Source organism: Cupressus sempervirens, chromosome 7 (assembly GCF_028749045.1).
Source record: "Cupressus sempervirens isolate cs-2001-9-10 chromosome 7, ASM2874904v1, whole genome shotgun sequence".
In the NCBI taxonomy this organism is placed as follows: domain Eukaryota; kingdom Viridiplantae; phylum Streptophyta; class Pinopsida; order Cupressales; family Cupressaceae; genus Cupressus; species Cupressus sempervirens.
Genome location: NC_143124.1, coordinates 842202021 through 842214574, shown reverse-complemented (window position 1 = coordinate 842214574; position 12554 = coordinate 842202021). Strand labels below are relative to the sequence as shown.

Genomic DNA, 12554 nt, shown 5'->3' with positions numbered 1-12554 from the left:
GTCATGAGGGATTAAGCCTTCCATCCCACCAATTTTGGATGCTAACAATAAGCTGAAAGACTGGCAAGAATGGTCAGATTTTTTTAATTCAATGCTAACTCGAGCAAGAACAACATTAGTTTTTGAAGATGAAAGTGATATCCCCTTTAATAACTTGATTGATTCATTATTTAAAGTTGAAATAGATTTAAACAAGTTTGCATCAGAATCAAGGGCCATAACAAATGCCAGGTGGAATAAGGCAACAAAAGACTTAGATGAAGTCAAAGGCACTGAATGGCACACCAAAAGGGAGATACATGTGTGGGAAGCGGTTGGAGAGATCAAGGCTCTAGCAGCAGGGACCAGTTAAAGAGCTACAGTGAAAGGCAGAAGAGACAAAATAGAGAGAAAAGACAAGGAAAGTGACAAGTAGTTAGAGTATAAACAGATTCAAGTTGAAGACACCTGAAGAATGTGCCACCTACCATTTTGTAATTGTTTCCCAAATTTTGAACTAATACAAAGAACGTATTGTAAAGTGATATATAAAAATATCTTTGTATTTTGATTTCAAATCAATTTTTGACAAGTATCCTCCCCTCTTAAGCTTGTTGTAATCCTTCTTATAAAAGGAGTGAGGGTCTGAGTCATGTAGAATTTTAGTGTTATGCTAATTGCAGTTGGTCCATGTTTTGTGTCAATTGTATGTTGCATTCAATTTTGCAATTCTAAGAATACAGTGTATATTGAATGACAGGTTTTGTCATATCTTGAGTTATATTTTGAGTTCCATATCAGTATTGTATTACTTTCAAAAAAAATTAATACAAAAGGAGGGTTCTACATATCTGTGTCTCTAAGTTTTGTCTTCATTTTCATATATATGTTATTTTGAGATTGAAATGAGCAAAGTTCTTTCAATTTAATGCAACTTGGATGAGTTGTATATCTTTTCATTGATTGCCTTTAATTCAAGGAATTAAGTAAATGCTTCCATGAATGGATAGGGTGTCTAGGTGTATGGGAGGGATATTATAAGAATGAAATTCATGTTTAATAGCTGACAAGTTTTAATGCAAAATTAAATAGGTCTAGTATTATTGGTTTGACTCTGTATAACAATGGATAAAGCATTGATCATTAGTTCAGAAGCAAATTGATATGGTCATGTGGTTGCACAATACAAATTTAAATCAAAATCAATTTTCTATTTCCATAATAGGGAACTAAATTGCTGGTCTTTCCCTTATTGTGACAACTGTCTGTGATTTTATAGTAAGCTGCTGTAAATCAACAACTTGATTACATTTCAAGAAGTTTTTTGACCATTTTTTCTGCTATAAGGGATAAATCTAAGAAAAAGAATATTAGTGAGTAAATACTGAAGAAGAAGCCAATAAATCCCTAGGTGCACCTGCCTTGGCCTTGCAAAGCTGAAAGAGTAGAAAGCCCATGTGTGCTTTGTTGAAGTTGGTCCAAATCTGAGATAATTTCTGCTGAATATAGGAACTAGCTAATCCTTAGGCATTTATCTTTTCTTTGCGTACTGGTGTTGGTTGTTGGAACCTACAGTTTTTTTTTTGAAACACCAACACAGCTTTGATATATGCATAACAATGTTACCCCGGCGCGGGGGTGCGGAACTGCAGGGGGACGTCGAGACGAGTTTTGGGTGCGGGCAAAAAATAGCTTCAATTTGGGGACGGCGGGGGGATGGCGGGGGTGCGGCGGTGGGGGAGCGGAGGGGGGGTGGGAGGATAGGGGAGGAGGGAGAGTGGAGGGAGGGGGTTGCATAGTATATATATAATATATATGAGTGAAAATGCTAATTATGAAATGATACTTCAATATATTATATAACATTAACATACCAAATATAGTTGAATACAATGAATAGAGAAAATTGAAATGTGATTCACAAACCATAAGTTCAAACTTGAAACTTGAAACCTCATAACTATTACTAATGACCATTTAACAAATTAACTTAGTTCAAGTTGCAAGATTCAAAATTCATTCTTCAAATATGATTCTATGAATATCATATATCATAAAGATGCTCATGATGACAATGAGCCAAATAGCATGAAACAATGAAATAATAATAATGTATCATAGCCATATCAAAGTGAGTACCCAGGAAGCACCCCGCAAGCACCCGGGAAGCACCCAAGAAGCACCCCATGAGCACCCAGGAAGCACCCTGCGAGCACTTGAGAGGCATCCAGGAAGCAACCTGCGAGCTCCCAGGAAGCACCCAAGCACCCTGGAAGCACCCAAGCACCGCGTCCCCCCCAGGTGCTTGATCGGTGCGGCGGGGGTGCAGCGGCGGAAAAACTACCTGCGGGGGTACTCGGGTGCGTGACGCACCCGCACCGGGTGCGCTAGGGTTTTACACTGATGCATAATCTATTTTAAAGCTCCTATTTTTGCAAAGGTGAGGACTATGTTGGCAATGTTTGTGGAGACTGGCTTTACTCATGCCAATTGCATTTGCTTGAATGATTTTAACACCTTTTAAATCAAATCATCCATTTTTGTGTATATCGAGCAATGACTGCAGTCCACAATGCCACAATTATTTTGGGCATTTTATCAAACAATTCACGTGCCTTTTCTATGATGCCATATTTTGAATACATCTCTACTAGGGTAGTTGCAACTATAACATCTGACCAAAAACCCCTTACCTCTATACATGATGGATGTCCATGCCTTGGTTTGAAGCCCCATTTTAGCACAAACAAGGAGAACACTAGCAACATTAAGGAGTCTACCTTGACTATTACTTTCGCTTCAAAATTTGTAATGTCTTTTTCTACAACGACAAATCCATTTCGTGCATTCCCCACATTGTTTATGTTCCAAGTGAACACATTTCTTGGAGGTATTATATCAAACAAATCCCATGACTTGTCTAAAATTCAACATTTTGCATACACGTCTACCAGGGCAGTTGCAACTACAGCATTTGATTAAAATCCTTTATTCTTTATGGGCAATGGCTGTCCATACCATATCCCAAAGCTCTTAGTTTGGCACAGGCTGAGAGTATGCTGGCAAGTGTGAACTAAACAAGTTCAAGACTTGTTTGTTGCATATAGTAAAAAAGTGCAATATCTTGAGGATGCACATGCCTTCTATACACTGTAAAAATTGTATGCCATGAGACGTTTCATTAATTCATGCAGTCAAACACTTTCAAGGGCATCAACCAAACTTTTGCACTTAACATGTAACTAAGCTTGTTATGAAAAGTTGTTTGTGTAGTAAATGCAATCGCCTACGAGCTAGCAAGGGTGTTCTCGAGAGCATAGGTCTGTAATAAATGAAGATATGCAGGCTTCGGCAAATTTTGTATGAGATTGAGATGACTACAGGATGGTATTCAATGGTTGTAACCAAAAGTCAAAAGCAGCAGTATTATTTAGTCTCCATCTATCTATCAAAAATCGACATTGCATAGACTCGTAGGTGCAGATCAGATTTATGGACATTGGTGTAATGACACTTTCCTCTCTGTTCAAATAAGTAATTGTAGCAGAAATAATAGATCAAATATTAATGTTAGATCGTTATAAGTTGTGAATAATTTAAATTAAAACATAGATAACCAAAGTAACCATGACATGAAATGATATAATACAACAATTATGAGACAGGGTTAGCATAGGAAATGGATTTATACTTATCTGTGAATCCTGAAGAAGATATTTTTCATAGAAGAAGATTTGCAGGTAGAGGATTAGTTACAGGTCCTGGTGTTTTCTTGGGTAAGAAGCATTCACAGGAGGACATGGTTCTTACTCAGAACCCCACATACCTTCATGGTATGAAACACATGCATCACAGCATGAACATTACACAACCTTGGCCAGGACACTCCCAGGTGTATGTTATACCCTGAGTTGGACACACATTGTGTGCCCCTTCTCCAATGCTCAAAGCCCAACCAAGACACTCACTATGCGCTCTGTGTACCTGCTATATAAATTATTTCCTTCTTATTACATTCTTCTCTTTTCCTGTCCTTTCATCCATAATTTTCCTCCTACTTCACAAATGACATATTTATATATATATATATATATATATATATATATATATATATATATACATTTTAATGGTTAGCTTCCAGACCATCATAACCTTTTGGAAAGATAACCTTTAATTACCCTCTAATAATGTAATCACTCCTCTTTAATGAGAGTTTTTGGTAAGTATTAATTATTATTAGTTTTTAAATCAAAGGATTAATATATCATTTATTTTTATCTCTCCTTTTGCTACTAGAAGATTATTTCGTAACTTTATATTCTCTTGGAGAAAAAGTACCATAACAATTCTCCCCCTATAATTTAATGTTGTCCTCAATAGCTTTAGCTATATCTACATCACAACGTAAAAGCTCATAATAATTGAATATGTTAATATTGAAAATGTATCCTTCATCAAATACACCAATCTCTTTGTTTGATTCAAAGATATCTTTACTTTAATTAAATTAGCAAACAATTTCAAGAGAAACTTTGAAACTTTGATTAAAATACGATTTATCATGGCCTTTCTTCTAGGTCCATGGCTCTATATTTGTTGGCTTCTTGAATAAGAATGGTTCTAGCTATATCTTTTTATTCTATTGTCTTGCTCTTATCCACTCTTTGGTATGTTTTCATAGAATATTTAGCACAGGCTAAAGGAAAGTGGCTCTGATACCAATTGTAATGACACTATCCTCTATGGTTCTAATAAGTAATTGCAGCAGAAATAATAGATCAAATATTAATGTTAGATAATTATAAGTTCTGATTAATTTAAATTATAACATAGATCACCGAAGTAACCATGACATGAAACAGTATAATACAAGAATTATGAGACATGTGTTAGCATATGAAATGGATTTATACCTATCTGCAAATCTTGAAGAAGATTTTGTTCATTGAAGAAGATTTGCAGGTAGAGGATTAGTTACAGGTCTTGACATTTTCTTGGGTAAAAAATATTCACAGGAGTACACGGGTCTAACTCAGAAACCTACATGTACCTTCACGATATGAAACACATGCATCACAGCATGAACATAACAAAGCCCTGGCCAGGACACTCCCAGGTGTACATTGTACCTTGAGTTGGGCACACACTGTGTGCCCCTTCTCCAATGCTCAAAAGGCCAACCAAGAGCCTCACTATGCACTCCGTGTACCTTCTATATAAATTATTTCCTTCTTATTTCATTTTTCACTTTTCTTGTCCTTTCATCTGTAATTTTCCTCCTCCTTCACAAATGACTTTTATATGTGTGTGTGGGTGGGTGGGGGGGCGGTTGGCTTCCAAACAATCATATCCTTTTGGAAAGATAACCTTTAATTACCCTTTAATTATGTAATCAATCTTCTCTTTTATGACAGTTTTTGGTAAATATTCATTATTACTATTTTTAAAATCAGAAGATTATAATAGCATTTATTTTTGCCTCTCCTTTTGATATTAGAAGATTATTTCGTAACTTCATATTCTCTTCGAGAAAAAGTCACATAACAATTGGCAAATGAATCGCATTAGGTTGTGTGTCATGCCAAAAATACGAGGGCAAAAACACACAATTTTTTTTAAAGGATAATAATTAAACTTACTAGCTTCACTAGGGTACAAGAGTTGGTTCACAAGAATATATCTACTACGTTCATCTTAAGTTTATAATCGTGAGAAGAAATACATTGATAAAGTTAAATCTCTCATTATAAAATCGATATTTACATTTGTTTCAGTAATACATTACTCTGATAACTTTAATTAACATTTCAATATTATATAAATCTATAATATAATGGGATTAAGAAATATTCCTAATTATAACACGAAATTAATTAAACTAAATTCGATGATCCATAAAACAAAACAACTATATTGCCTATTAATTCAACATATATTCGCTACCAAAAAAAAAACAAATTAATCTATAACAATAATAACCTTTATTTTCATAACATCTTAATTTATCTCAAACTAACTTAATATTTAAACAATCCTTAATTTAAAACTAAATTAATGCAACCTTAATCTTAAAATAAATATTAACTAAAGCAAAACTTAACTAAATAATAAAACAACTAACTTGAAAATAAATATTAACTAAAACATTAAAACTAAAATGAAACAACTAATAACAATAATCGTTAAATTTAAACTCTCTTTTTTTTTTTGTGTGTGTGTTTTTAAGAAAACAAACAACTAAATTAATTTAAAACTAAACTAAACTTAATTTAATCCTAACCTAAATTAAAACAAACTCATTTTAAATCTTTTAACAAAACACAATCCTAACCTATGATCTAACCCATACCATAGCGCTTCCCAAGCACTTTGAAAGGATGAGGCGCTCTACCCAACCCACCAAAGCGCTGACCAAACCTGCCGTCTGCAGGTACAATTCCCCTCTCCTACGTGCATACATGAGCCCCCAAACTGGGTGATGACAAGGTAAGGATAAGCAAAAAAGGTTGGAGGCTTTTTAAACAAACAAACATTGTTTAAAAATATCCACTTCAACTTGCCACCTGCTGCAATGAAGGCTGAATCGACCATGCCAAGTGGGGCACGCGCATGGGAAAGCGCCATACATGAAGACTATGTGCTGGAAGAGAAAGCAAGTTGATGCAGAGATCTCCAAGGCAGACATCATCAATGCTAAGCTAAGCGCTCAAAGGGTAAATGGTGGGGATGGTTAATGCTCTCATTAACCACGCCCTGCCCAAGGTACACCAAAATGGGGTGCGCAGTTCCAATTTCATAAAGCGCTGCCCAAGCCTGCCATGGTACAGGGTTTGTCAGTTTAAACAAGATCTCTACTCCACCTTCCCAAGATCCACGTACAACACCAAATTCAAGGAAAATTCGACATGGAGTTGGGGGGGGGGGGGGTAAAAGTTAATGAAGTTTGCCTTAAAAACTAAAACTTGTCTTAATTTAGATCCAATTTCCTCCTCCCAACTGACAAGTCATTGAAGGCACGTTATCCCAGGTAGGCTTCAATATATGTTTCGGATTTTCTATTGTCAATCTTAAATTTTGACTTGTCCACTTTAGAACTAAATCCATGTGACAACCCAGACTCACTGACATGGAGTGGTGCGAAATGTTTTCAGTTTACTGGGCAAAAAGGGGGCAAGCTTTTAATGCATAAAGTTTTCTTGGTGGAGATACATGTTTAAATGGATATTTAGTATAAGCATTATTCTATTTTCTTGTTAGTTCATTTATTTATATGTATACAAGAATATAATATTAATGCAATTTCTCCCCTTTTTTTCTTTTTTTTAGAGAATCTTTCAAGGCATATTCTCTGTTGCAAGGGGAATTAAAATTGTCTCCCCATACAATTTCCAGAGAGCAAAATGCTCCTGGGAGTATTCTTTTTTTTGTCAAGCTTTTTTTTTTTTTTTGTAAGTGTCAACTTTTGTCTTGCAAATTGATTTTATAACAAGATGTGTATATATTTATTTTTCAATTTTGGATTTACCATTTGCATAGATTAACAAGATGATTGAACAATTTATTTTATCAACAATGAGAGATTTATTGTATCTCCTAATATATATGAAATTGTATTGAAATTTCAACATAACAAAATTCTCTTTTCTTTCTTAACACAATAAAAACTTGAGAATTGCATAGTTCGAAAACATCAACATTTAAACTATTCTTCCACACACTTATACATGAATTGAAATAACACATGATACAATGCACGGAGGTTTTCTCAATCCTTTCTCTCTATTAATTAACCTGGTTCAAGGCTCCATCGGGAAAGAACCAATAAGAAAACTTGACGTCTTTGCCAAATACATCATAATTTAAAATACATCTTTACAAAATGTTACAATTCAATTGAATTCTCTCCTAGGGCTTTCACAAGAAATCTTTTCCAATGTCTTCGATGCATCAAGGGAACCATGGGAAAGACAAGAACTGATCTGGAGGTAAAACAACATATATGATGAACAATTCAAGCATGCATTCCCAACTCGGTTTTGCACAATAGGTTCAACATTGAACCAAAATAGGGGGAGGGGGATTTTCTCAATAAGAGATGTCAATCACCATACCATAACATAACCCTTTCGAGGCTAAAATTCAAGAACTTTCGTTCTTCTACAATGTTGACCAATATAACAAGGGTATTCATTCCTTTCCTTCTTCAAGAATTCAAATTTTCATACAAGGTATGGGATGACAAGTAGGGAGCCATGCACCCTACCCTCTTTCCCTCTTCTCACCATGAGAGGAGACTCTAAACTATTGAGGTCCACCTAAGGCCCTTCCCCCATACTTGGCCACTTCTCCCCTATCCAAGGGTGAGTAATGCCAAAATAATCCCCATGAAATCCTTTTAGAATTTCAAAACAAAGCATAAAAATGACATCCAAGAACAAGTTAAGATCCATCCCAAAACACCCTCAACACACACATACAAGCAATACAAAGATCATCACAATGCCTTATGCATGAATCAAGTATGAACAATAAGAAGAAACAAGATCAAAAGAGTGAAGAACCCTACCTTCACAAAAGTTATGGTAAAATGACCAGTTGAGAAGAGCTTATCCTCCCTTTCCTTCAATCTTCCACTTCTCTCTAAAACTAGAGATTGGGTAACAATCCCAAAACTTCTCCAAAATGTCTCTAAATATGACCCTAACTCAACTAGACTTTAGGCAACCCCAAGGTGGAGTTTTGAGTCACCAACTCATGAAGAAGACAAATCAATTTTCGCAATCAACCAAAAGTAGGGTTTTTGATTGACCCTAAAAGTCAACCTAAGAGACTGAGGGGGTGGAAAGTACTCCCAACCCATACTCTTACCCCTAGGATACTTGAATTTAATTTTTTAGGCCTTAAAGACTTAATAAAACCCAAACAAACGCTAAGAGAATTTTAAGACTATATAACAACCTTCAAAGAAAGACAATACAAAATAGCACAAATTGGCAAAGGGTACAGTTTCGTCCTCCCATTAGATTTCCTGGCTATCTATCCTGCACACTCATTGCACACGTCAATAGTTCAAGAAATCACATGCATATATGTAAATTACGTATCAAGAAAGTCATGTAAATTTAAAACATTCATTTTTTTTTTTTAATAATCAATTGTTTATCTCATTCTACTCATATTTTGACCATTAAATTTGCATAATCAAAGTGTTAGTTTTACATTCATTTACTCCATCATAATACATGTTCATAAAGCATTAAATGACTAAATCAAATATCTGAAAGTAAAGCATCACTCATCATAAAATAGCATAATAGTGTTCAGTGCATCAAATAATGTCCCGACATATCGAGTCATGAGTATCAAAATAATAAAGTATCAACTAAGCTATGATGGGTCGGGGCGAGGCCTCACATTGTGGCACCGGAATCATCAGCACCATTGGTATATTTGTCCCACCAACTTTTTTTGACTCGTTAACTCTCCCACCAGGTTTATTTTTCTGAGTGAGGCTTGATGTTTTTACAGCAGAAATTCAACCTAAGAATAGCCTATCGACTAATTAGCTGGGGGCTAATAAAAACCATGAGAGAAAGGAAACAGGTGAAATTAAAACATAGATTGCACAATTATTAAAATTAAATAAAACTACAATACGCCACTTACTATGCACAGCTCAAAAGATAATAAGGTGAAAAGCTAAGCGCAACTCAGTTGACCTTGAGAGATGAAATACCCCTTGGTCAGGATATCTGAGCTGAAAACTATTCCCACAAGAAATATTTACCAAATTATAACCAAAAAAACAGTGCATAAACTGCCTTCAGAATGGTTAAAAATAATGAAGCTAATTGTGACAGATTTAAAAATACAAACCCTAAATACCTAAAGGCTAATACAAGAAAACAATGGCACTTGCTAGCACCAAGCCAGATGACAAGAAAGAGCGAAAAATAAAAAGATGCGAAGAGATAAAAACACAAACGATAATAGAAATTAATAAGTGATAAAGACTACACATGAAACAAAATGCCTGCACCAGTATTTCATCTAATATCAACTGATTCTTTGAGTATCCAGACAACTTTTAGTTTATCTGTAGTTCTGCAAGTGCACGTGGTCAGTTCTGTGTTTACGGCAATTTCTCTTGACCGTTTGATTGTAAATCGTATAAAAGGCAAACGAAACCTTTGGGGATCATAGGAGATACTGTATGAAGCAGTCTCGTGTAAGCATTCCACACGGTAGCTGCATTTTATTTATCTTATTTCAAATTTTCTTTAAGTGTATAACTCTGGCCCCTCCAATACGAATATTTAATCTCAATTATAGAGTAAACATGGCTTGAAGTGTACAACCCTAACCTCGGTTTCAAACACGGAACCTTTACAATAATCTTTAATATCGAGCTTACTCGGACCATCTTTAAAAAAGTATAAGTGTAAACCTGATGGTAAACCCTCCTAATGAATCAAAAACAAATTAGACTATAAAAAACAATTAATTTTAATTTACACCTCAGAAATCAATGAAAACCACGAGGGCAAACATGAATTTAGAATCCCCGGCTCTGGAAAAGAAATTGATGCGAAGAATATAAACTTACGGAAGGTAATGTTCAGAACGAGCAGCGAGTAGGTGTCTCTGATGTCTGGAGGTCCAAATCTGCCAAAGTGTGACATTTTTATTTCGTTTTTCCAATCAGCGTACAACAACCGTGGGTTCAGAGAGCAGGAAAGAGGTTTTTTTCGGAAGAAGGGTTTTAATGATTCTGGGGTGGATGTGAAACGAGTGGAAGTTTCTAGCTGAGCCGGTTGAGATTTGTAACGTGTGTGTTCGTGCAAAGATTATATATAGCTCCCGTTCAGTTTTGCAATGTTCGAATCTTTGGGAATCTTATAAAACTAGCTGTTGCAATATTAGCCGATAATATTTTAAGTCACGCTTTTGTCGTTGTGACAATAAACGATAAAATTATATTTAATATTTTTTAAGAATTAAATTATTTTAAAAAATAAATAAATAAAACAATGTATGATATCATTTTGCTAATGTAATAAGTGTCATAGAATGGCTAAGTACTTGTCTTATAGTTATTTAATAGTTTAGAAATAAAATATAAATAATAATAATAATAATAACTTTATAATTAACAAATTTGTTAAATGAATAAATTATGTAATTTTAATATAATTTAATTAATAAATAAGTTATTAAAAAAGGAGGCTCTGCAATGGCGAAAAATATAGAAGTAGTAAAAACTGCGAATAAAGCAGTATTCCTCAAACTTGAAAACCATAAGAATTCTAAACAAACCTTTAATCAAAAAACCTCGGTGAATAAGTTATGCCCTAATGGGGTTAATGCTTCCACCCAGATCCCATCAAATTGTCCAAATGATAGGTTGAAAGGAAGACAGGCAATCCCCTGTATTCCGATCAACAACAGATTCAAAGCATTAGCAAAAGAAAATCCAAAGGCAGATACCTTCAACGCCTTGGTTAAACAACATGAAGCTAGAAATAAGAAGCTCACAACATTAAATAAAAATCTATGTGGAGATGAAAATAGTTGGCAAATTGTCATATCAAATAGAAATCGGAGAAGAAATTTGTCACAAAAAATCCAAAAGAAGATAATAATGATGGAAGAAAATAAAAGTAAGTAGAAACAACTCTTTGAAAACACCAGATTTGCTAAGGAAGAGGCGTGACATGCAGAGTCATTACCAATCACAACAAAAATCAACAAAGACTGTAATCATGCAATATCTAAACCTAGTAAAATATTTGGAGTTAACCACATTCTGTTAGGGCAGAAGCTACAGCAAACAACTTCAAGAAAAGAAGTTAGGGTTTTTGAGCAAAATCAGAAAGTGTACATACCACCACATAAAAGAGAGAAAAGAAATTCAGACAATCCAAAAAAATAAAGTACATACAAAATTTCCTAATCATAAAGAAACTTCTGAAAAGAAGGGCATCGATAGAATTTTACCGTTAGCTAAGATAAGGAAATCCAATTGGAATGATTTCTCTGATATATTAATCATCGGTGATAGGTGCACAGAAAAAAAGTGAAAGGAATGCTTAGAGCTCAGAGTATATGTTTGCTAGAGTGGACCAAGTAAGCACCTATCAAATTTTACAAAGAAATTAGAGAAGATCTACAAACAGTTGGTAAGTATTATCATTTCCTCAAAGTCATCAATTTATCTACACTATGGAAAAAGAGAATTTAGGAATAAAATAGTTTCAATATCAAATTGCTATTATAAAGGACATGTAGTCAAATTTCATGCTTGGGTACCTAATTGGAATGGGGAAAAAGTACATTTAATATCTTTTTGGTTTGAATGTAGAAATCTAGCAGTAGAAATTAAACATCTATACACTTTAATCAGAATAGGAAAATCACTTGGTAAACTTATAGGTATCGACTTAGACTATGACAAAACCAATAATGTTAAATTCTTAATAGATGTAGAATCAGATCAAAAGATATTGAAGAAAAAAAAATGACAAATAGATCCATTTATGAGCTTGAATTTACTAAATATGAAGGGAAATTAAAGC

At 34.4% G+C, this 12554-nt stretch overlaps 1 protein-coding gene across 1 annotated transcript in view; it reads right to left on the bottom strand.

The window, feature by feature from the left end:
• LOC149550029 (uncharacterized) overlaps nucleotides 1–10844 on the bottom strand; it is a 43717-nt gene extending 32873 nt beyond the window's left edge. The window contains exon 1 of the mRNA XM_089793198.1: nucleotides 10586–10844. Coding sequence (XP_089649324.1) covers nucleotides 10586–10661 — 76 coding nt within the window. The 5' untranslated portion in view covers nucleotides 10662–10844. The remainder of the gene's footprint in view (nucleotides 1–10585) is intronic.
• Between the last annotated feature and the right edge of the window lie 1710 nt (nucleotides 10845–12554).